Genomic DNA, 23,892 nt, shown 5'->3' on the forward strand with positions numbered 1-23,892 from the left:
TAAACATTAGCAGTGTTATATTACTCTTGCATGAAGGATTTATTTCAGTAAAGTAGTAGAAAAAGTAAAATAAAGCTTTAAAAGCATAGTTTTCAAAAGAACAGTGTCTCTTAGCTGTGATTATTGTAACAAATCCTTTTCAAACTAATACAAAGACTTTATAAAGGATACTTGGTTTCACAGTAAATTGTTGTTACAAAGTATTTTAGAATTCAAGCCAAAGTTTTTATTGTTAATTTGTTTAACTGTATATTTGCTCCCAGATATGAGTCACCACATCGCATATTTCTTATCTCCAGCTGATAAATGATATCAAGTTATTTTGAAGGGCACTTTGGAGACACCACCTTGATTTGTTGTATTTAAGGGCTGGACTCAGCGACTGGAACTACATTCTTCTGAGTTCAACACTGAAGTAACACAATGAAGTGGCTCGTGGTCCTGTCAGCCCTCGTGGCTTTCTCCGAATGCTTCCATAAGTAAGTCTGAACTGGCTGGTTGAGAAGCCACCCGTTCCTTTACTTCTTTGACATTTTACACATGAATAGGCTGAATTGTTGAAATGCAATATCTCTATCTAGTATTCCTGAGGGTAAAGTCTTCAGGCAATCTTGCTTTGAGCTATCACACCTTTCAAACTTACACAAAGCTCAAAGTAAAGCTCACTTTGGGATTTGTCTGGATATAATATGTCAGACATTTGTGCATTTTGGTGATTCTTTCTTCTCATTTCTGTGCTTAGGATTCCCCTGATCAAGGGAAAGACTGCCAGGCAAAACCTGCAGGAGAAAGGACTATGGGAGAAGTACAGGAAGGAGCATCCATACAACCCCATGGTAAAGTTTATCCAGGGTGGTTCTGAGCCCATGACCAACGATGCTGACGTAAGTCCACACCAGAGACGACATTTAGAGCACAAATAGCAGCTATTTTACGCTGTGTTGAACGAAGAATGATATCCACCTCTGTTGCTGCAACTTTTAAAAATAAAAACACATTTTACGCTACATTTGAGTCAGGTTCATGTTCATTTGCACCTGTTTACTCCACGTTTTGCGTCCCTCTAGTTGTCCTACTATGGTGTGGTCTCCATTGGCACCCCTCCTCAGTCCTTCAGCGTCATCTTTGACACCGGCTCCTCCAACCTGTGGATCCCTTCAGTCTACTGCTCCAGCCAGGCCTGCGGTAAGTGTTACTCAGACTGCCGCTGCTGCCAGGGCTTAAAAGTTGGCTGTTAAGATTCAAACACTTGGTTAGTGTTATACACAGTGTTGTAAGTAACTCATTATATTTACTCAAGCACTGTGTCTACGTACAATTTTTAGGTTTCCATTTAATGCTAATTTATTCTTCTTACATCTCCACTACATTTATTTGACAGCTATTCTTATTTGTTACTTTGCAGAATAATATTTAAAATACAAATCATGCAATGATGCATATAATAAATATATAACATATATCGTTATAGATTAATTTAGCTAACCGTGTATAAACTAAAGTAGTAGTAGCTCTACTTTCACCAGCCGCAACATACATAGTAATGCATCAGTAATAATAACATCAGTACCTTTATCTTTGAAAGTAAAGTACATCTTACTGCTAATAAATTTGAACTTCTACTTGGACATAACTTAGATTTAAGGTATTTAACTTGTAATGCAGTATTTTAAGACTGCTGAATTTACTAGTAGAATATCTAATTACTTATTTAACAACTAATACAGTTTATAAAGTATCAGCCGAGGTCTGACAGAGACCCCATTTCTCTGCAGAGAACCACAGGAAATTCAACCCACAGCAGTCCAGCACCTTCAAATGGGGCAACCAGGGTCTGTCCATCCAGTATGGCACCGGCAGCATGACTGGATATCTGGCTATTGACAATGTTGAGGTAACCAAAGCCTCTGGAACAAAATGCATAGTCTATTTAGACTGCAAAAAGGCATTTCTATGTGGTCTGTTGAACTATGGCTAACAGCTGTCTTGTGTGTACAGGTGGGCGGCATCACAGTGTCCAAGCAGGTGTTTGGAATTAGCCAAACAGAGGCTCCCTTCATGGCTCACATGACAGCCGATGGTATCCTGGGATTGGCCTTCCAGACCATTGCTTCTGACAACGTCGTGCCTGTCTTTGACATGATGGTCAACGAGGGACTGGTGTCTCAGGCCTTGTTCTCCGTCTACCTGAGCAGGTACTGAAACAGCATTGAAATCTGTTGGTTGGCAGGGTGTCATTTCCCGTGACATTTGATTCATTTGTTTGTTTTCTTTGCTCTCTTAGCAACAGTGAGCAGGGCAGTGAGGTGGTCTTCGGTGGTGTTGACAGCAGCCACTACACTGGACAAATATCTTGGGTCCCTCTGAGCTCTGCCACCTACTGGCAGATCAAAATGGACAGGTACCAAGAAAACACAAAACAAGATACTAAGCAAAAACATAAGTTTCGCGACCTGACTGTAATCCCCTTTCTGCTGTTCCTTCTCCCAGTGTTACCATCAATGGACAGTCTGTGGCCTGCGCTGGTGGCTGCCAGGCCATCATTGACACTGGTACTTCCCTGATTGTTGGCCCAACCAGTGACATCAACAACATGAACTCCTGGGTTGGAGCCTCAACCGACGAGTATGGAGATGTGAGTCATACCATCATACCGTACTGTTTGAAGTGAATTTTCCCCATTTTCTGAACCCAGAGTAAGCAAACATTTAATGCTCTGACGTCAAAACTCTCAAATGAAAATAATTAAGCAGGACGTGGTTACTTGCTTTAGCTGGAAACCTGTACAATACCAATAAATACAACTTCTGCTGCAACACGGTGTTCAACTGTGTGTGACGTCCTTCTCACAGGCTACAGTGAACTGCCAGAACATCCAGAACATGCCTGAAGTCACCTTCACTCTCGGCGGAAAGGCCTTCACCATCCCTGCATCTGCCTACGTCTCACAGGTCAGTTAGACCCAGTTAGACCCCAGTGCAACTGAAACGTTTTTTAGCACTATAATGAAGATTTCGGGGAAGTAAAAGTATTTTCTGTTGTCTCTTCACAGAGCTCCTACGGCTGCAGCACTGGCTTTGGCCAGGGTGGCTCTCAACAGCTCTGGATCCTGGGTGATGTCTTCATCAGGGAGTTCTACGTCATCTTTAACACACAGTCTCAGACTATTGGCCTGGCCAAGTCTGTGTAATCAAATGAGACACCTGATGGATATCTATGAATGTATATTCACAGTGTAGGGGCTTGTCTGATTAAAAACAATTGTGCAATTGGAGATTGTGGAATTATGTTTGAACAGATGCCTTTGTATTAAATCAATTATAACAAGTAAAATCATTCTGTGTGTTTTTGGTGTATGTGTCAGTCTGACTGTGATGACTACAACGAAGACCACACATCAGTGGAGCAAAGACCTCTTTAGAAACATCTTTAGTCGCCTTATTTTTGTGTTACAGCGCTGCACTGAAATGTCACAGAAATAAGAATCTGTTCGGTCTATTCATTCATTCGCTCTTTAGAGAAACTTGACCTTTTATAGAGGATTCAAAAAGGATTGCCACCAGCTTTTTTGTGTCAAGGAAGAAGAGGCCAAGAATAGAATATTGAGCGGCTCTCAGAATAGCCAGAAGGCTAGGTTGTAATCGAGAAGAAACTGATAAGGACAAACACAGATTTAACAAAAGATAACCTGATGACATAATCTGACAACTCTGCTGCTTTTTCAAGTTATGAACACTGTTGAAAGGACTCAAACACAACTGTTTTGTCTTAATTTCACCAGACTATGTTCATTTCTTTAATAGATCATTTCATTTTTATGACTTCTCATTTTCACGTACAACATATGCTATATATACGGGGTAGTTCAGTGATTTAATATTGCACCTCCATTAAGTTGGGGGACTCAATAAAGACAAGAGAATATTTCAAACCAAAGGAGCAGATCATGATGATTTTTAGTCCCTAATATGAGTCAAGCTACAAAAATGCTGGATGCTAAAGAACATTTCCCACAATGCAACCAAATGGATGTTTTTGTTGGATCCTTCCTTCCTGATAAATCCCTGTCAAACCCTATATCGTCTGAATACTACTAACCATAACTAGTAAACTGAAATTATTAAAATTTCAAACACAGCAGTGGAAAAAACTAATCCATCCCATTAAATTCAGAAATTAACTATATTCTCACAGGGGGTTTTCACTGGTGGATTGCCAGTGTGGAGTACTCCACCATCCCATCGGGCTCTGCGCTCCAGGTCGAGTCAGGGGATCTTGCTTGAGTTTTGTGCATCCTCAGGTTTGCATACATCTCTGTTGGTCTCTGGTGAGCTCTGAAGTCCACTGTTGTGTAGACTATGCCGCTCATTTCCTGGGGGAGACACAGGAGATTGTCTTGTGGAGGAAGTTTTGAAGCTGAACATGCAATCTGCTTTTGAAAACAAGTGACAATGAATCACAGAGGCTACATGTTCCTTATTTAGCACTTACCGGGGCCTCTTGTTTCAGTGACTCACATAGAGTTTCTGCATATTTGTCTGCAAGAAAAAACAAAATCACATTAGTTCTATTTAACCATTTGAAAAAATGGACAATTTCTTTTCAGACACTCAGATATTTGTGAGCATCAATTTAAGAAAACTGCTTACCTTGCTGTTTACGTTTTGCCTTGACTCTGCAGCAAACAACACCAATAACTGAAGTGATCAAAATCATTACTGCAATGGACAAAATGACAGCAAGTGGCAGGCCCAAACTCCAGGGAACTCTGGAGAAGAAAACGATAACATATATTTATAAACTTAGGTCAGACAGCACTGTTTGGCTGACGAGCAACAGAAAATGAGTGATGTGCAGAGAGTATACCTGGCACGGTCACTATGGTCCTGTGCCACAGCAGGCCCAGTGGAGTCTGGGAGTGCTGTGGAGGTGTTGGGGCTTTTGACAGTTGTTGTCGGTGAAGGCTGAGTTTGGCTGTGGCGACCTGAAACCTCTGCAAAATGCAAAAATATCAAATAAACTTTCAGAGTTTATGGCTGGAATCAACCTTTGCAGTTGTTTCCCAACGTTACCAGGTAAAAACTGCCCTAAAATATTATTTTGCAAGTAAACATTTATCTTATGAAGCTGTATTAAAGCAATTTTTGCCAATGCATTATAGTAAAAGAGGCAATGGCATAATTCAAATTCATAACATCCCATTAATGAAGATTAAGACTGCTTACCGGACACCTCGACATAGTAATCACTGTAGATGTGGTTCTGAGTTCCCAGCACAATACATCTGTAATATCCTCCGTCCACAAAGCGCACATTTGATATTTTAAATTCTATCCAGCCGTCTTTCTCAGTTTTCGTAACTCTTCCTTTCAGTAATTCACAAGTGAATCCTGCACTGTCCAGCAGCTTGTAGCATCCTCCTGGATAGAGTTTACAGCAGGACTTGTTGTAACTATTGTAAAATGAAGGGAAGGAGAGTCTCAGCAGAATGTGTTCAAACTCCCCGATTTTCTGCTGCCCTTTTAGATGAGGGATATCTGGAAAACAAACATTTCTCATTAATGTGTTATTACAGGCACTCGAGAACAGAAAATGTATACATTTGGATTCTTTGAAAAACAACAACATAATCAACAAAACAAACATACCTAATAAAAGAAACAAGACAAAGGAAAACTTCATCTTCTGTGTAATGCTCACTGAGGCTCAGCCACTTTTGGACACTTTCCACTCTTTTTAGGGTATCTGAGGCCCCTCCTTGCTGAAGAAAGGAGGAAGTTGTCAGTTCAGCAGCTGGAGGGCCGAGACAGACGAGTCCACATCGAGTCTCTTGAGGATTTTAGTGGCACACTTCTTACACATTTAATTTGTCATATATTTTTAACTGTTTCCATAATGTAGATGTTCAGAGAGTGGACACAGGAACAGGAACACCTGTATAGCATGAAACCACTGTGTGATCACACGGTCAGAGGATGTTGACACTCATTTTTGAGGTTGCAGTTTGTTATGTGCTTGCATGGGATTACATTACATTGTTCATTTCCTTGTACTTTACTACTGCAAAATGTTGCCACATGCTAGAATTTCCATTAGCACATTATATTGCAACATAACACCACAAATTAGTCTCACAATGACTATAGAGTTGCATCAACTAATTTCTGGGTGTGTAAACAACAACTCTTATGTAATGGCTTTGCTTATATTATGTCCAATGCATTATAATTATAGACATTTTAAAGCAGATATAGGTTCCTTTATGAACAATATCAATCTCATTCAAATCTAGACATTTATGGACACATAACAGCGTATACACAAGTATACACAAAGTGATTTATTTGGTGTCAGCTTTCAGCTTATTAAACACTTCATATACACAAAATCAAAACACATCCTCCATTGCGGAATAGAAGACAAATGCAAAAGGTATGTACATAATAATATTTAGTAAACACAATGTTGTAGCATTCTAACAATTTACATTATTATTCCAGAGCAAAAATAATCACTCCCTTTTCCTTTCACCCCATTCAAAAACTAAAATGTTCCTTTGGACGCTCAGTATATTTTCTTAAGCATGATATAAGCCGTTTCTTTTTCTTTGATAACATGTCTTGCAAATGGAGGCAGTTGAGGCACGTAAACAAGTATACTATTTTAATAATTACAGAACAGACCAACCTTGCTTAATTAACTCTTGAATGCACAGCCCCTATGATTAAGTTAGAAGCAATGGGTGCAATAATTAGAATTTACAAAAAGTCATTGATCTTATTGAACAGTGCAATTGCCCTCCGAGCAGGCGACAGTGTTGAGGAGATGATGTTTCAGTTCACAGCCAGCTGAATGCATAAATAAGTTGAGGTCACTGTACTCAGCTCATAGTGGTTTCTAGTAAGTTGTATCCCAGCAGGTTTAAGAAGCCGTCTATTCCTCTGTGAAGGTGATGACATCATAGTGGATGCCTTGCTGCTGCAGCTGCTCCAGCTGTTCAGGTGTAGCTTCAGTGTAGACTGTCTGGGTCTGAGCCATGGCTGCGTCTGCTACGGCTGAAGGAAACATTCATCCACTTAGTTTGATTTGTTGGCAATGTAGTTACTATAGGTGTTCATCACAATGGTGATTTCATGCTTCATCTTATTATTAAGCTTATTATTATTCAGTCATTCATTTCAGTAAGGTCTGAAATTCAACTTGCAGAGACATTAGTCTATTGCCTCCTTAATGGTGTGGTCAAGACCAACATCAGTTTTTTTTAAATTATTTTTTAACTTACTATATGGCGAGGAATCTCTGTCTGTGCGTGTGTCCTTCACATATCACAAGAAACGCTTATCGGATCTACTTAACACTTGAAATGTGTGGTAGGCTTTGGAAATGCTAGACGCTAAACACATGCATAATCTTTAATAGATTTGATAAATAAACAATCCATCAGTGTAGTGGCGGACTGAATATAAAACAAGTGAAGTCCAATCTGTGTCCTAAGAGAGCCTACCTGTGACCGCAGTCTGGGCAGCGGCCTCCAGATCTTCAGGATTCACAATCTGTTGCTCCGAGCTCACAGGAAGATACTGGATCTGACCGTCATGGCTTACAGCAATCTGAACACGCAGAGAACATGGAACAATGAGCTTTTGTCAAAACAAAACACTCATACTGTAGAGCATTTAGGTTATATGCCTCACTTTGTCAAGTTCAATCTCTAACTGTAGAGTGATCAAAACCTCAGCCTCACCTGTTGCTCCTGCAGAAAGGTCCCGTCATGCTCATACTGGATGATCTGTCCGTCTGCCATCTGAGGAACAGAAGAGCAGTTACAACATGACATTTTCACCTGCAAACACTGCATGTATTCATCAGTTATGGCGACTTCTTATGAGGCAATACACTGACCTGTATGTGGTTGCCATCAGCTACTACGACGTACTCCTGAGGGATCAAGTGCTGCACGCCATCCTGCGAGATGATATACTGAACCTGAAACACGACAAATGAGTTGAGATGGAAGCTTGAATATATAACAAGGGCTCTGATATAAATATATACAGTAGAATCTACAAAATGGCTCTTACCTCGGTCACCTGGTTCTCTCCTGTCATCAGGTGCTGAACTGTCTGTCCATCTATGGTGGTTATCTGCTGGATGTATGTGCCCTCCTCCTGATTAATGCACACATTAATGTATTTAGTAACAAAACAAAATGCCGAAATTCTTTAAGCAAAAAGAACAAATGTAAAAGTATGTCCAGCATCGTGTGAAGGCTGGTACCTGGTCTGATAGTGCCTGTTCCTGAGCTACAATGATGTGCTCCTGTCCTAGGGCCTGCAACCGCTCTGGGGTGATCACTGTCTGATGTGCCTGTAGGGCTGTTAGACACACACAAAAACACACACAGTAAGTTTGAGATGTTTGCCACTAAATGCGGTCTCTGCTTTTCACCTATAAACCAGTTTGAACCTTAATACCTGGTATCATTCATTTATTTTCATATTACTTGTTTTCCTTACATTGTAGTGTGGCCAGGGCCTCTTCGTCACTATTCACTATGATGGTTTGCTGAGATGTGGGGGTACGGCTCTTGCGAGCGGGATGATCCTGATTGTGGAGTCGCTCCATATGAAACTTCAGATGGCCATTACGGTTAAACCTGAGATATTGGGCAAAAAAACACATTAACATCAGTCGCTGTCCATAACCACTTGGCGGTCTAATGTATACAAATGGTGTGGCATAAGGGCTCCTAAAGTTAAGCAAATACAAGTTTTGTGTCGATTCCAGTTAGTTTCACACCCACCTTTGTCCACAAAGTTTGCAAGCGAACGGTTTCTCATTGGTGTGAGTCATCATGTGTCGCCGCAGGTCCTTCTTGTTCTTGGAGGCAAAGCTACAGCTTGGACACTTGTGAGGGCGTAAGTAGGAATGCTGCTCCATGTGAGCCTAAAAAAAAAGATAAGAATCACCTTAAGATACAAATTACTTAAAAATTATTCATCGCTGCCCCTTTGGAAATATCTAGGGACAATTTATGGCCGGCTATGACTTCAGGTAGTGATTATTGTCTGCCTTGAGTGACCTACCTTGACCTCCTGCCAGGATGTGGAGGTGAAATCACAATCAGGACATTTGAAGGTGTTGGGGTCCAAGTGTGCCCTCTTGTGGTTCTCCATGTCAGAGCGTCCGTGGAAAGACTCCATGCATATTCGGCAGGAAAACCTCTTGCTGCTCAGACCAGGAGAGCCCACAGCAGAGGGAGAGGCCGGAGCTTCGCTGCTCAGCTGACAGAAAACAAAGGACACAGTCAGAGAGGATGGGTACACGATGTAGTCAGATCTTTACATGCCAAAACAACTGATCTCTTTCAGTTACCTCCACCTGTTGCAGAACACCATCAGGCAGTGCCGACGTTAGGTAGTACTTGTCGCTTTTTATGCTCTCTGACCCAGAGCCTTCTGCAGCCTGAGAAGGGCTGCTCCCATTGTTACTGCAAAGACAAAAGTTTGATGACATTATAGATTGAGACGAGATCATGAGGGTCATCAATAATCCTACATTCAATCTCATTAGAAGTAGAGTAACCATGTGACTGTGCTTTCCAGTCAAACAACAAATGTTCCACCTAATCAGAGAAAAGTAGTCTCACATAGCCAGACTTATTTCCACAATGCTGTGTCAGCGCTAAAAAAAGGTCTGGCTCCAGACATGCTAAAGAGAAAAAAAGGCTCTGGCTTGTTTGAATTTCTTCAAACCAATCACAACTGTCTCAGCACAGGATGCAGCGCCCTTGCAAATTGGTAAAGTGTAAGTAGCTGAAGGGGAGGAGAATGCTGCGTGAAATACCAATGAGAGGATTACACCCACAGTCTACATCCGGTGTGTTAAGTTACCTGTATACAGGGCTGTGGATCTCTTCAGCCGCCTGTTCCACCACACCGAAGTCCCCTCCACCATCATAAGCTTCGATGGCAATCTGGGTCAGCTCTCCTGTTTCAGAGGTGGCTGCTTCGAATGCCTCCTGTAGCACCGTCTCACCGTTCTCAGACACGTGGAAGGTCACAACCTTTTGCGTCTGGCCCGGTGCTGTGGTCACCGTACTCCACGTGCCCTTTTCCAAAGCTTTGCCTTCTGAATTCAGCACCGCCACCTAAGGAGCACGATCAGTCACTTTTAACATAATTTATCTTATTTACAAAATGCAAGCGGACTTTCCACATACATGTAACCAGCTTATGTAAAGTAAAAATCTTTTGATGAGCACCAACCTGTAAGGCGTTCCCAACCAACTCCCGGGCATTGCTCATATTCAGCAGCAGGTCAAGGGCATTCTGGGCGGATTGATCGCTGGATTCAACTGAGGAGCACATGGTGAAAAAGTCAGCATTTGTCCTCAACCTTCATCCCACAAACACTACTACCAAATCTGTAACCCAAGAATAAACTACTGTAAAAACAACCATCATCATCATAGCAAAATGTGAAACAATTTCACTCAAAACATAATACATTATGTATTTAATGTCATCTGCAGAAAAAAAAACATTTTAGGAAAGTAACAGTTGCATTTTGAATCAAATTAAAATAAAATCTTTTAAAAATTGTGCCGGGGGCGGGCTTCAGGGCTCTCTGGACTTTGTTTGGATTGTCGTCTGCAGCGAGCCTCTACAGGCTGTGGGTCATTGACTGCAGTTACATTTTTCCTGCTGGATGATGACTAACATACAACCAAGCTACTCTTCACTTCCCTGGACTCATCAAGCGATGAGCGGTTCCGACAATGTGGCTGTCTATTAAAATTTCCAGAAGTGGAATTAAGTCCTTTTGACTGGGGCCCCCACTGTCTAAGATACCAACACATTGGTATTTTTAGAGAGCACTAATAAATACAGAAACAGAACACAATGATAAGAAGTCAGTAAGTAACAAAAATTTTGAATGATAGAATTAAGTAGCGGTGAGTTATGACAAACTGTGTACCTCTTGGGTCTGTATGTACCCCAGTCTGTAGGATGATACATACCAGAAATACTTATAATGCATCTTGAACAAAAAGAGGACTGACCTTGTTCATAGATGATGGTGGTGTTTCCCAATGCGTCCTGGGACACTGAGGCATTTTCCATACCCTGCATGGCTTGTAGTGTCGCAGAATCCACTGCAACCTAATGAAGGCGGGTAATAAAAACTATTATCTCCAAATACCGCAAAACATAACACATGCTTGAATAATTCCAAATTGGGCTGGAGATGAATAACATAAAACCTCGAACAGACTCACAATAGTGTTCTGCAAATCCTGTGTGTCATCATGTTGTTGTTGTTTGAGCTCCTCTATCTGCTGCAGCGTGAAGAAGGGCCTGCGGCGCCTCCTGACAGGCTCCTCAGGGTGTGTCACCGACCAGTCGTCAAACGTCTCAGGGTGGCGACACTGCACATGTAGACGCAAGTTCTTCCTGTGCTTGGTCGTGAAGTGGCACATATCACAAGAGAAAGGTTTCTCCCCTGTAGAAGGCAGTGTTGATTGTAAAGGAGTTGTAGAGTATTGCATTCATGAGGTAAACATACTCATCTAAAATAAACGTAATGAAAGCCTTTCTGACACACAGACCTGTGTGTTTGATGGCCAGATGGGAGACGAGGAACTCCTCTTTAGAAGTGGAGTATTTACAGTAGTCACACTTGAAGGGCCGGTCGTTGGTGTGGGACAGCTGATGGTTGAGCAGCAGCTTCTTGTTGTCACAAGTGTAATCGCAAAATTCACACTTGAACCTTGCACAAGCACATCCAAGAGTTAATCATTGTGATAATATCATTATCACTAGCAACAACAAATGACTAATGTTGAATAATTAAGGCATATTTTAGCCTTCATTGCTGATCAGACAATACTGTTACATCCATGTTTTTGAAATACAGACTGAAACATGACGAAATAAAAGAGATGGAATAAAAATACTGACTTGCTGTCTCCAAGACTCTGTATGTGAGTCAGCAGGTGCATTTTGAACGTGTACCGCTTCTTGAAGGATTTGCCACACTACAAAGAGAGAAACGAATTTTTAAAAGAGTTTTGAATACGATAGGAAAAAAAATCCTAAATTGGTTACTCTTGTCCAAAGATTCTGTACACTTATTTGGTGAAAAAATTCACAATATAATGTAAGCTCGACAGAGAGTGTATGGAAAATCATTAAATCATTTGTCAGGGAGGAACCAGTGATCACCGGTAGTTGTCACTTCTCAAATGCATGCAGATGCTAAAAAAAAGTCACAATATTAAATCAGGATAATTGTGAATGAAGAATAGATTTTTCATGTAAAGAAACAGGTGGAGACTTGTGATTTATGATTAACTTATTAAACATGGTTTGTTTTTCACTAAAAGGATGTTTACTAAAAAAGGTGTGTCCTATCTGTGATGCAATACAAATATTAGTTCCTTAAAAAAATGCAAGAAAAAGGGCTTGTTTATTGCAATTTTAAGAGTTTTAAGCATATTTTTTAGGGATAGTTTTGTAATAATAATAAAAATATTTGCCAGGATCATAGATAATATTTTTTTTGTTGAAATATTTGTTGAAATGTTCTTAAAATGTTACACTCTATATCATCTGACCTTATCACACATATGTGGTTTCTCTGAGCTGTGGGTCTTCATGTGCTGGGTCAGTCTCTTTTGCATGGGGTAAACCCTGTGACACACAGGGCAGAGGAACTCTGACACCTTTGGTACCTGCAAGAATGAGCAGAAAATACATAAAATTCACTTGAAAGTCATTCTGCTACAAGACTGCACAATATGATCATTACACCATGAGCATGCAAATTAGCATTTAAACATCATTCAAATATTGTAGAGCTGAAATGTCTTACCAACTCTGTCTTTCTTTTCCTGTAGGATGGAAATTAACATTATTTTAAAAAATGCAAAAAAATGTCTGTATTAGGAATAATTTATTGTGTATGTGCAGTATGTTGACTGAGTTACTTACTTATCTTTGTTGTGGACTGCTGCGTGGCGATTTACATCTTTCTTGTAGACACTTGTGTAATCACACTCCTCACACTTAAACGGCTTGATGCCCTCATGATTGAACATGTGTTCCTGCAAAACAGCCCACAAGACTTTCAGGGCACTGTTCAAACATGCATATATACTGAGGTTAACCTGAATGTTGTGACCTGCTTTACTGCAACTGACCTTAAGTGAAGACCAGCGCTTGCAGCGATAGTTGCACTGCAGGCACTTGAAGAGCTCTGGGTCATTGCCTTCATGAGAGTCCACATGGAAGTGCAAATCTTCTTGAGTGAGGAAGCGTGAGCCACAGATCCAGCAGTTGTGAGGTCTCAGGAGCGGCTTCAGGGATTTATAGTACCGACTGTATGAAAATAAAGAGAAAAAAAGCAATAAGCTTGTTGTAATATTATGTAATACTATTTGTAACACAGGTTTATTTAACAATTTGATACTCACTTTCGATTTATATATTTCTTATACTTCTTGCGAAGAAAACGCTTGGAGGGTCGGCCACGTTTCCTCTCAAAGAACTCCTCTGGCTGTGTGTTGGATGAAGGGTCTTTGTTCTCAGAGTCTGATTGGCTTATTGCTGCCTCAGCTTGGTCTCCATCGGTCCCTATAGCGGGACCATTGTTTAACCCGGAGGAGCTTGCCTCTTCAGGTACACTAGCATCTGCACCCACCCTGGGCTTCTTAGCAATACTTTCTGCTTCTGTAACAAATCAATGGAAGAGAAGAATGTGTAGGCTCTCCTGTGAAGGCTGTTTTTGGCTTTACTTTGTCAAAACTGAAAGCCTACCTTTGCTGCTGTAGCCTTCTTCCAAAAGGCTGTACTTCCTTGGACGGCCAACCTTACGTCGAGGACGCCCTTGAGAGGAGGAAGAGATAGGAGGAGCGGGCTTCTTGATGATGGCAGGTGGTCTTCCTTTGCAGTCCTCGCTTGCAGGGTTGTAGTCACTGTCCTCTGGGAAATAAACAAAGGAGCGGGGAGAGGGAAACGTGAATATGATTTGTTTCCATTTGCCTGATTCACTTATCCAGAAAAGAACGCATGTTTGTCTTCATGGGGTATAATGAAAATCTTCCTCTCTGACCTTCAGGATCATCAATAGCACCAGAATCCACAATATCATCCTCCTCTTCCTCTGCTTGTTTGGGTGGAGCAGCCTTGGCCTTTGCTGCGTTCCTCTCTTCAGCTTCTTCCTTCTCTGCCTGACGACGGGCAGAAGTCTCACTTTTTGGAGGCCGTCCACGTTTACGCTTCTTTGACAAATCCCCTGAAACCGGACATTATCCCACAAAAACATTTTTATTACTAGTGCTAGATTTTTCCCAAAAATCTGAGAACAAAAAAATCTTTGTGCCTTTTTGATAATAATATGAATAATAATAATAATCATAATCAACCGTACTACCTTACCTACAGGTTTGAAGTGTTTGTCTCTCATGTGGTTAATGAGTGTGTCTTTGGAGGCACTCTTGTATGGACACATTTTACACTTGAACTGCTGTACAATCACTACTTCCATCATCTCCTCCAACTCAGCCAGGTTTGGTGGTCTGTGTCCGGAGCCTTCTGCTACTGATGATGTCTCCATCTCTCCTACCAGCCCAGCTTCATCCTGAGGTCCCTGGGAGCCTTGAGGCTCCTCTTGGCTGGGTGAGCATTGTTGGGGCACCTCACGCTCTGGATTGGAGGTGTATGTCCCACTGCTGCTGATGTAGGGCCCAGGCTGGCTCTCGCTACACTCCAAAGCCTCAGGAGGCCCACCTGAACCTGCTGTGTCTGCTACAGGGTGGTCTGATGAGGAGCTGTCATCCGCATAGAGAGAGGCCTCTGGACCATTGCTGCTTTCCAAATAACAGGAGTGCTGTGGATGCTGTTGGGAGTGCTGCGGCTGGTCTGGATCCTGGTTCCGCTCATCATCTTCATCATCATCGTCTCTCGCTTGATACTGAGAACAACCTGGTTGCTCAGAGTCTGCAGCTGCAACACACTCTCCTCCATACTGGGCCACATACTGCCGAATTGTCTGTGTCCGGTGGTCCTCACTACTGTCAATGTAACTGCGTGAATGATGCGGTTGCTCTCCCTCATCCACAACACACTCCAGATACCCAGTGCTGCACTCCACCACATAGTGACCTCGGCTGGTAAGGTTTGAGTCAGCCCCACTGCATTCCACATATCCAGGCAGGTCCTGGTCACTGTTATCACCGCTGTAGTCAGGGAAACCTGACTGGGAGCGTGTCTGGTCGGGTTCCTCGCCTGAACACTCCACGTAGGAAGATGAAGACTCCCCTGTCTGGTCTGGACCATCTGCACTGCAGTCCATATACTGGGAGGGGTGGGAGTGCTGGGGCTGGTCAGGCTGACTGCTGCTGTCCTCTGGGTAACCAGAGTGACCAGGCTGATCGTCAGGTTCAAGGTTGCCATGCAGGTCTCCCTGGTCCAGACAGGTGGACGTTGGCCCTTCTGCGAGAGCTTCTATGGCGATACGATCAGAGAGGGCCGAAGATGACATCTGGGCTACCATAGGAGCCCCTATAGCAGACAAATACATATAGATGGATGAAACATACTAAAACGTTTTGATGACAAACTGTTTGTCAACATTTATGATTTTTTTTTAGATCATAAATGTACTAAAAAAAAATCTTGCTTGTTAGAGGACTAGACTAAAGTTGGGTCATAACAAGTTGAGCTAAATAACGTATCTACTGTTATTCAGACGATAAATAATAATAAAAATAAATGCTGTCTGGATAACATCCATTCGAGTGTATTCAGGATATTGTTTCTTTATAATTATATATTAACATGTTTATAAATTTCTCATTAACTTTTACAATGGTTTGAAATGGGGCCAAGAATTAATGAGTTAGCAGTAACAATAGCAATTTTACCATCATCTGGTCCTTGTAATATAAGATACTGGGTTGTTTCTGCACCTCCATCTTCTGCACTGGTAACAGCTATGCAACCTAACAGACGAACAGTAAATAAGATCAGATATCTGCTACATTATTATAAAAGCTGCTAAGCCTGTGATATAAGTGGAGCTTCAAATGAAATACCATTCATGATGTCAGGGCCGATGGTGGACTCAATGATCTTGTCAATGGCAGACCCGAGGTCTGACGAGGTAGAAGCAGTTGAGTCAGAAACCATCATGGCTCCTTCAGATGCAGCACTTGAGTGGACCAGCACTTGGGCTGACTCAGACACCAGCACTGACTGAGTCACTGTGGAGACGCTGGACACGCTGGTGGACTGGGCCACTGAGGAGGAGTCTGGGAGGTGGACTGATGAAACTCTGACATCTGTACTGGAGCTGGTTTCTGGGACGAACACCTTGACAGGGAGGGGCAAGAACATGAATGCACTATCAATAATTGTTTTAAACAAAAGCCTTACAGCTATATCTGATTTTTTTGTTTGTTTTTTATATTTTGCTGTTTCCTCACACACATGCTTACCACAAGTCCCTCTGAGCTCTGTCCCACGTGGCAGTCAGACTCTGGGGCCTGTGCATGCGGGGCAGCTGCATCACTGCTGTCTGCAGACATGGCCTCTGATGACTCCACACCCATGCCGCTTTCAGACGGTTCCTCCATCCCTGAGGGACCTGCATCACTGCTACTCTCCACCTCATTCTCCTCCGAATCCATAACTATCCACAAAAATGAAACATAAACTCAGTAAAAAATGTGAAGTTTGTGTCATATTTAAGCATGCCTTGGAAAATGACTGCAAGTTCATTGTATTAAGATGAACACAACCCCCGTCATTAGTGTTATGAGAGTTTTCAATAGTTACGATTGATCACGGTCCCCTCTACTTTATCACTAGATAATGATCAGTTATGAATGGAATGGATTTAAAAGCAAATAATAAGCACTTTGAGACCTGCAGAGATCCTGGATGGAAAACTGAAAGAAATGTGTGCAAGGACATATATTGGAAAAGTTAAATAATGTAATCAATTTTATACAAACATAATATTCTCTTTCTTATGGTTATTGTGTAGCCTGGCTTTCATTATCTCTAACAGATGGGCAGTCAACAGGCAATTTACCAAGATTTTATGGTCTGGTTTCAAAGTGTTTAAATGTATCAGTTTACATTTAGTGTCTGTCCTTACGGGGTCTTTATTTAGATAATGATACCGTGATGCCTTTGTGGAAATGCAAAAAATCCATTATAACAAATAGTGAGCACATGTAAACAAAGTTTAAAACAGCTTACAAGAACATTTCTATCCAGGGGTGGGAAATAACAGGAGTACGTTTACTAAGATAAACTTGAAGACAGTTTTGATTTACTGACACTTCTTATTTTCTGAAAGTTTATCCTTTTACCCCTGCTGCACAGAGGGGCTGAGCCAGTGCGTTTGTGAGACTATTTAAAATGTGTTTCACATGTGTAATTTCCCTAAAATGATTTCAGCAAAAGATGTTGAGTTTCCATCACTTAGTGTGAAGTATACATCAATAAACGTTTGCCAAGTTATCCGTGTTTTCATTCAAGGACGTCAAACGTGCCTGCACTAGTGAAATGACGTCAGCAGTGAAGTTCTACGGGAGCCAGCGTTAGCTCACGAGCTGTTAGCGTTAGCTTTTGGCTGGCTAACAGGCATTGTTACACTAAAGTCTCCCGGAGGTAGTTTGAGTGGTTGAACGTGACAGCGTCATGTGTGAAGGACAGTTATAAACGTCTCGGCGTGTCGGGTGTAACAACAGCGTCCCACACGGCATGTGCTAGCCTTTTTAAACGGGCCCAGCTGCCCTTGATCCTGCCTGCTCCGCGTCGCCATTTTCCAGCAGACGGCTCTTTACGCTCAGGCGTTCTGGAAGCTCTACTGGGGACCTCGAGGGCCTCCGCCGCGGCAGGCCGCCCAAATGCTCTCCCTGAAGGAAATTAAAACATTTTCCTTCTCCGGCACAAGAGTCCCCACGTGTTTTTCTTACCGTGTATTTTCGGGTAGCGGGGTATCCGTTCGTATGGACGCGCTAAGCAGAACAGATAATAGCAACGGATAATTGTTGCTTCTTTCTAGTCGGGCGCCATGAGACTCTCCTTGCTTCCTGTCCGTGCAACCGGATCTTATTTATTGTTTTTGTTGAAAACTATCTCGTCGTTCAAGCGAACATTGGTCTATTTTTTTAACCTATTTTAACATTTTTGTGTTTATTGATAAATTGGTCTGTACATGTTTCAGATAAACGGCAAAAGTTATGTTTTTAATCACTTAGTGGACTATTGTTTTTAGAGGAAGGCGTATTACGCAATTAGATGCGGAGTAATATGCGTTCACTAGGGCCGCCGTCTCAGGAGGCGAGATAATCCGTACTGCAGAAATTAATGAAGTTAATTGTTCTTTTGCCAGTTCGGTGTTGTGTTATCCTAACTGACTACGTGGCAGATCACTACTGTCTATCTTTATATTTTGTTTTGTTCGTTTCAGACATTTCCACACATCCAGTCATGCTGACATTACTGATTACTGGCTACACATGTTTGTTTTGGAAAGGTTTTGTATTTTTAAAATAAATGTTTTTTTTTTTATTACTTTAACTCGTCTGATCTCCCACTCACGTTGCAGCCTGTGAGCCGGGTTGTAAAACTAACAGGATGTGGATTATACATGATTGTTTTTGCTGTTGTGGGATCATGGATTCACATGTATAATAATACAACATAATAGTGTCAGAAACCATGTGCATGTCTGTTAACCAATTGAGTTAGTGAACGATTAAGACAACTTGTGTAGTTCTCACAGAATGTTTATTGCATTGAAAGTACGAACTTGTACAAATACAAAACATATCAGCCTCATAAATAATTTCAGTGAAGGAGAAATGAAATTGTCTTCCAGTGCAAGTTATTGGCTTTGAAGCCATTTTCAGAAATACACAAATATATTTATAGAAAACAAATAAGCTTTAGGACACAAAAATAATATTAGATATTGCTATAAATACCAAAATAATCTAATACTGATAAGAGTCTGAACCTGTCAGATGTAAATATACCATCAGCAAATCTGGAATCCAGATAGCTTTTGAGAATAATTTAGTTGTTATGGGTCTCAAATTTTAGACCACTGAAACATACCCATTCACAGATTACAGGATTGAGGGCAAGGCAGTGCCAAAGATACATTGGCTTTGCTTCCTTTTTACCAATGCTGTATGTTAAAGAATAAGCCAACATCAATGATGGACAATCTTTGACATCCCAGAAAGCAAACACATACAACAGACTACTGCATCACATTCTCCCTGACACCTGCACAGGAGAGAGAACTAGGTGCTACCAAATTAAAGACGATTTCCAGCTCATCCCTGTTTGTTCTTCTCCTCAGTATTGAGTGCGTGAAGCATCTGAGCACTTGAGGAGATCGTATTTCACATAGCCAACACGATCCACCTGCCTGCGAGAGTTCATACGCCAGTAGAAGCGGTCTCGGCAGAAGTAGATGTGACCTGAAGCAGAAATATAGAAATTTTAATAAGACAAAATAATAATTCTTGCCTGCAACAATCAACGGTTATATGCTTATTTAGTTTATGAGCTCAGTATAAATGTTTGAAATTACCATTGTACTGGAACACATCATGAGCATCATTGGGGACTCCACCAAAAACAACGTCTGTGTATCTGGGGTACCCTTTGTCGATTGTCTGGGCCTTCACGTCAAGCCTGTGTTGATAATAGCAAAGAATATCATTAAAATGACAAAAAAAATCAGCTGTCTTGAATCACATTCTTTGGTTATGTTGTAAAGAAAAAGCCAATTTCAACGGTGGACAGAAAACCCACAGTGGATGCAGGATTTTACTGACTTCTTCAAAGACTAATAGCAATCAAAGAAGAGCTGACTGGGTTGAATTTGAAATGAAATCTTCCAGCATCAGACATGCTTTCCATCCTGATCCTGATTTCAGTTTTAACTCACCTCCAGTAGTTCTCTCCACTGAAGAGCAGCACTTTGCCTTTCCCCCTCTGCAGGGCTCCCTCCACCTTCTGAACGCTGTTCGGGAGGCCGAGCTTCTCTATGCTGCGTGGACCCAGAACACTCTTCCCTGTGTACACCCAGAATCTGGTCCCTACAGAAAGAAAATGATCATTAGAAAAAATGTTCTTGCACTTTTGGCTTTAGTGTTAACGCTCCGATATACACTTGTATGTATCTTTATTACCTGAGAAAAAGTACAATTTCCTGCTCAGAATGTTCTCAAAGGCAGAGTCAATGACTGCTGGCAGAGCGGGCCACCTCTGTGAAATAGAAAACGGTCCTTGGAGCCCTCCATTGCTCTCGCTGGACATCTTCCAGTATTGTCTGTTGATCAACACATTTACACACAACATAAAATTAACACATCAGCACTGCTGGTTTGTGTTTATGTTGCTGTTATTACAAAGAAAAATAGACTAATTACTTACCCTTCCTTAAAGAAATGTAGCGCTCCCTCAATCACAGTGATTGTGTCAAATTTGGTCAACTTGCAGGCATCTTGGGAGGGATCCACAGGTCGTGTGGTGGTTGTGGTGGTGGTGGTGGGTTCAATGGGGTCTGGGTTGGGGGTAGGGGTGGTTGTGTCGGGCTGAGGGGGGGTGGGATCAGGGCCTGTTTTGCGTCCTGAAAAAAGAAAATAGAGTTGGTCGAGAGAAAGTGTTGAGAAGTTTGAAATTTAAGCATTTAGCGATTTTGTATGATAACACATTCTGTCATGACCTCACCATAGAGATATTGAATGCCTTCAACGTCATCTTCATGCAGGGAGAAGTCCTCCGCATAGCTGTACATGGGGTACATGAGAGCGTCTCTTATGTTGGAGTGATCCAGGCCAAGGGCATGTCCAAACTCATGGGCTGCCACCAGGAACAGACTGTAACCTGGAACACATGCAGAAAGGAATATTAAGGAATGTCAAGGGTAAAGACGTATAGCATTCATCTTAGATTTCTCTGTCTTATGTTCATGGTACTCACCCTGGTCAGGACAGAAGCCCCATTTATTGTCGTCATCATAGCTGTCAGTAGTTGCGCACCACAACTTGCCATCTCCTCGTCCCTCACTTGTGCAGGAGTCGTACTTTTTACCCAGGAACACAAAGGGGAACTGGCAGGGCTCCCCCTCAGCGTTTCCACCAATTACAGAGGTGTCTGGCCAAACAAAGTCATAATAACAACAGTAAGATAACAAGCCATTGTGTCAGTGCTCCACAGCATTCATGAATTGTGGTTCCTGTCACTCACCACGACTGGGACAGAATCCATATTTCTGGTCGTTGTCAAAGTTGCTTGTGGTGGCACACCAGCGGTAGCCATCAGTGCGGCCCTCTGTGGTACAGCTGTCATATTCCTCCCCCAGAAAGACGAAGGGGAAGACGCACTCCGCTCCGTCTGCGTTTCCTCCAAATGTGTACAGAACTGTCAGGATGAGAATAAGGGGCAAGGATGAGCGAGTGAAGCGAGTCAGCCTGCCACAAATGCAAATGCATCAAGCTGACCTCTGACCTATGATTTCCCTTGCAGAACAAATTGTCAAGCTTACGTTCACTTGGGCAGAAACCGTATTTCGTGTCACGGCTGTAGTCAGCTGTGGTTGCACACCATGGCAGGTTGTCAGAACGCCCCTCAGTTGTGCAGGTGGTGTAGGATTTGCCCTCGAAAATGAAGGGGAAGTGGCACATGGCACCATCAGCATTCCCAAAGCGAGTCTTCACAGCTTAGGTGACAGAAAAAAACATACATGTAATGTAATGTATAAAGTGAACACTGGGGGGAGACAAGCTCATATGATCTGTTGGTGGTGGAGCACTGTGTTTTGGTTTATATTATTACCTGGTCCTGTTCCCAGGGTCCAGTACTCATCATCGTCAAAGTGGGCGTCACCCTGCACACCATCACCAGGGGGATAAGCATGGGCCAGAAGACCATCCTTACCATCGAATGGATAAAAGTCTCCATGGTCTGAACAGGAAAATCAAAATGCACATCAGTCTTTTGTTTTTAAACTTGTGTTTAGTTTGAAATCATTATACAAGTATGTGACATCACTCCATGAAATGAACACAGAACAAACATACCTTTTTTTCCAAATGAAATCATGATGTCAGCTGTCCCATCAAAGAGGCGGGTGAAAGTCAGAGGGGTCACGTCGCTCCACACCTTGAAGGCTCTGGCAAAGGCGTCATCAATCAGAGAACTCTCCATGTCCGGAGTATAGTTAATGATCCTGTGGAGAAGAGAAGAATGACACTTTGTTTTCAGATTTATAACTAACAATGTAAGTGAAGACACATGGTGATTTATCTTCATCAGAGATATTTGCTGCCTTGCATTACAAGGCACAAGCATCATAATGTCATCCAGTCTATTAATCGATTCTTTCTACCTACTAACCTATAAGTGACATCCTGATGGTCCCATTTGAGGTCTCCGTCAAATGTTTTGAAGTTGGCCACATCAGGAACCCCACAGCGAGGCCGTTTCATGGCCTCCAGGGTGGTCTTATCCAGCTCTCCAGTCTCTACCAGCCCCATCTGCCTCTGCATCCTCTTCAAAGCCTTGGAGGTAGACACCATAGACTCAAAGCCGCTGCGTTGCAGCGAGTTCATGTAGCCAAACTTCTTCAGATAACCCTGGCAGGAGAACAAAAGAAATACCACAATAATGAGTCCAGATTGTAAGTATATTATGTGATGAGCAGGAAAGAGTGGATCCTTTAGAAGTAAACTGTGGTTAGGATTTTCTTTATTTTGGTTCTCACTTTTACACCCTCACATAGCTTGAATTCAAAAGAGCATATTTTCCTTTCTATTAACATCAGGATAGAGGTCTCTGTCTAGGCACACAGCTTGATTGCACACTGTTTTAGGAATTTCTATCAAGACCAAATGAACCATCTGCTACTCACTTCTGCCAGCTCCGTATCAGTCATGTTTTTGATGATGTCTCCTGGGAAGGTGACAAAGACGGACTTGAGGGGTAAGCTCTGTCCATCCTGTATGCTTATCCCCAAAATGAAACACACAGCTAAAGCACAGCACCTCATGATGAGACCTGTTATAGATTGTTTAAAAAAAATATATATTCTAAGAGTCTTGCAGTGAACAAGTGCTCAGTTAGGTAAAAAGGGTTAAAAAGCTTCTCCACTGACAATCAGCAGTGTTTTTCCTTCAGTGTTGGCTTCCCTCTTTGTTTTGACTGGTGGCTCTTGTTGTCTCTTCTTTGTGCCATTGGTTGTGGACCTTGTTTATATGCAGCATATCGTCTTAGTCACTTAACCTCACCCCCCGCCCACTGACCTCAACCCTCCCACTTACATTTTGACAGACTGCATGTTGAATGAACAAGGGGAATTTCCAAAATGTCCACATTTAGCTTTACCTAACAGCTAGTGAGTGGTTAGCTAATTGTTTTTAGGTGGAAATAGTCCACGCTGGAGGAGGTAAAGAATGACAGTAGTGAATAAGACCAATTATGGCAAATTATTACGGGTGCATTAATATGTTAATAAAATAAAACAAGCTGCCTGAAAACCAACGAAAATGATCAACCAGATTACAAATTCCTCTGAAAGCACTTAAAATTGCTATTATCTTTAGAATTTATGTCATAAAAACATTCAGGAAATAACATAAAGAGAACATAAACACAATGTGTAGATCATCAGTCTACATTGTCTCTCTCATTACTTTTAATTCATGTGAAAGATCTTCTTGACATGTTAATGTATTTTTACCTGAGTACAACACACTCATCATGGGACTCAACCAGACAGTTCTGTTATTTAGATGGTCTAAGCAATGATATAAAAAGTTTCTTCCACCTAAGGCTTCATAAATAGAGATTTGTT

At 41.9% G+C, this 23,892-nt stretch overlaps 4 protein-coding genes across 4 annotated transcripts; 1 reads left to right on the plus strand and 3 right to left on the minus strand.

Moving 5' to 3' along the window:
* Nucleotides 1-50: 50 nt before the first annotated feature.
* Nucleotides 51-3,190, plus strand: LOC129099666 (pepsin A-like). The gene is made up of 9 exons (XM_054608996.1): nt 51-479; nt 743-884; nt 1,068-1,185; nt 1,776-1,894; nt 1,999-2,195; nt 2,285-2,401; nt 2,491-2,635; nt 2,853-2,951; nt 3,053-3,190. Exons 1-9 carry the CDS (start codon nt 424-426, stop codon nt 3,188-3,190), a joined length of 1,131 nt encoding a protein of 376 aa, XP_054464971.1. The 5' UTR covers nt 51-423.
* A 585-nt stretch (nt 3,191-3,775) lies between these two features.
* On the minus strand, nt 3,776-5,902 carry LOC129100292 (uncharacterized). Its single transcript, XM_054609889.1, has 6 exons — nt 5,649-5,902; nt 5,226-5,537; nt 4,867-4,993; nt 4,650-4,768; nt 4,492-4,538; nt 3,776-4,372 (listed from the first exon to the last, which is right to left on the minus strand). Exons 1-6 carry the CDS (start codon nt 5,680-5,682, stop codon nt 4,202-4,204), a joined length of 810 nt encoding a protein of 269 aa, XP_054465864.1. The 5' UTR covers nt 5,683-5,902; the 3' UTR covers nt 3,776-4,201.
* A 417-nt stretch (nt 5,903-6,319) lies between these two features.
* Nucleotides 6,320-18,526, minus strand: LOC129100188 (zinc finger protein 335-like). Its single transcript, XM_054609756.1, has 28 exons — nt 17,993-18,526; nt 16,502-16,695; nt 16,100-16,376; nt 15,929-16,006; nt 14,442-15,566; nt 14,116-14,298; nt 13,821-13,985; nt 13,478-13,733; nt 13,205-13,382; nt 12,996-13,108; nt 12,877-12,895; nt 12,620-12,736; nt 11,964-12,040; nt 11,612-11,772; nt 11,282-11,505; nt 11,066-11,165; nt 10,269-10,357; nt 9,894-10,150; nt 9,376-9,490; nt 9,087-9,284; nt 8,804-8,946; nt 8,517-8,656; nt 8,278-8,375; nt 8,082-8,168; nt 7,903-7,986; nt 7,745-7,804; nt 7,505-7,610; nt 6,320-7,055 (listed from the first exon to the last, which is right to left on the minus strand). The coding sequence occupies exons 2-28, from the start codon at nt 16,691-16,693 to the stop codon at nt 6,934-6,936; spliced, it is 4,764 nt and encodes a 1,587-aa protein (XP_054465731.1). The 5' UTR covers nt 16,694-16,695; nt 17,993-18,526; the 3' UTR covers nt 6,320-6,933.
* Nucleotides 18,527-18,774: 248 nt separating this feature from the next.
* Nucleotides 18,775-23,260, minus strand: mmp9 (matrix metallopeptidase 9). Its single transcript, XM_054608447.1, has 13 exons — nt 22,951-23,260; nt 22,437-22,675; nt 22,121-22,269; nt 21,876-22,004; nt 21,586-21,759; nt 21,288-21,461; nt 21,021-21,194; nt 20,769-20,924; nt 20,472-20,667; nt 20,228-20,367; nt 19,984-20,134; nt 19,624-19,727; nt 18,775-19,510 (listed from the first exon to the last, which is right to left on the minus strand). Exons 1-13 carry the CDS (start codon nt 23,086-23,088, stop codon nt 19,386-19,388), a joined length of 2,049 nt encoding a protein of 682 aa, XP_054464422.1. The 5' UTR covers nt 23,089-23,260; the 3' UTR covers nt 18,775-19,385.
* Nucleotides 23,261-23,892: the final 632 nt, after the last annotated feature.

This window comes from Anoplopoma fimbria, chromosome 12 (assembly GCF_027596085.1).
Source record: "Anoplopoma fimbria isolate UVic2021 breed Golden Eagle Sablefish chromosome 12, Afim_UVic_2022, whole genome shotgun sequence".
Lineage (NCBI taxonomy): Eukaryota > Metazoa > Chordata > Actinopteri > Perciformes > Anoplopomatidae > Anoplopoma > Anoplopoma fimbria.

Excerpts from the sequence above, each read along its gene's own strand:
- LOC129099666 (XM_054608996.1), top strand. The coding sequence starts at position 424 with ATGAAGTGGCTCGTGGTCCTGTCAGCCCTCGTGGCTTTCTCCGAATGC. Across the intron at positions 1,895-1,998 it reads TGGCTATTGACAATGTTGAG|GTGGGCGGCATCACAGTGTC; the intron begins GTAACCAAAGCC and ends TTGTGTGTACAG. Across the intron at positions 2,952-3,052 it reads CATCTGCCTACGTCTCACAG|AGCTCCTACGGCTGCAGCAC; the intron begins GTCAGTTAGACC and ends GTCTCTTCACAG.
- LOC129100292 (XM_054609889.1), bottom strand. The coding sequence starts at position 5,682 with ATGAAGTTTTCCTTTGTCTTGTTTCTTTTATTAG. Across the intron at positions 5,538-5,648 it reads TGTCTTGTTTCTTTTATTAG|ATATCCCTCATCTAAAAGGG; the intron begins GTATGTTTGTTT and ends TTTGTTTTCCAG. Across the intron at positions 4,539-4,649 it reads GGCAAAACGTAAACAGCAAG|ACAAATATGCAGAAACTCTA; the intron begins GTAAGCAGTTTT and ends TTTTTCTTGCAG.
- LOC129100188 (XM_054609756.1), bottom strand. The coding sequence starts at position 16,693 with ATGGATTCGGAGGAGAATGAGGTGGAGAGTAGCAGTGATGCAGGTCCC. Across the intron at positions 14,299-14,441 it reads CAAACACTTCAAACCTGTAG|GGGATTTGTCAAAGAAGCGT; the intron begins GTAAGGTAGTAC and ends GTCCGGTTTCAG. Across the intron at positions 13,734-13,820 it reads AGAAGGCTACAGCAGCAAAG|AAGCAGAAAGTATTGCTAAG; the intron begins GTAGGCTTTCAG and ends GATTTGTTACAG.
- mmp9 (XM_054608447.1), bottom strand. The coding sequence starts at position 23,088 with ATGAGGTGCTGTGCTTTAGCTGTGTGTTTCATTTTGGGGATAAGCATA. Across the intron at positions 20,925-21,020 it reads GGGCTTCTGTCCTGACCAGG|GTTACAGTCTGTTCCTGGTG; the intron begins GTGAGTACCATG and ends CATGTGTTCCAG. Across the intron at positions 20,135-20,227 it reads GAAATTGTACTTTTTCTCAG|GGACCAGATTCTGGGTGTAC; the intron begins GTAATAAAGATA and ends TTCTTTCTGTAG.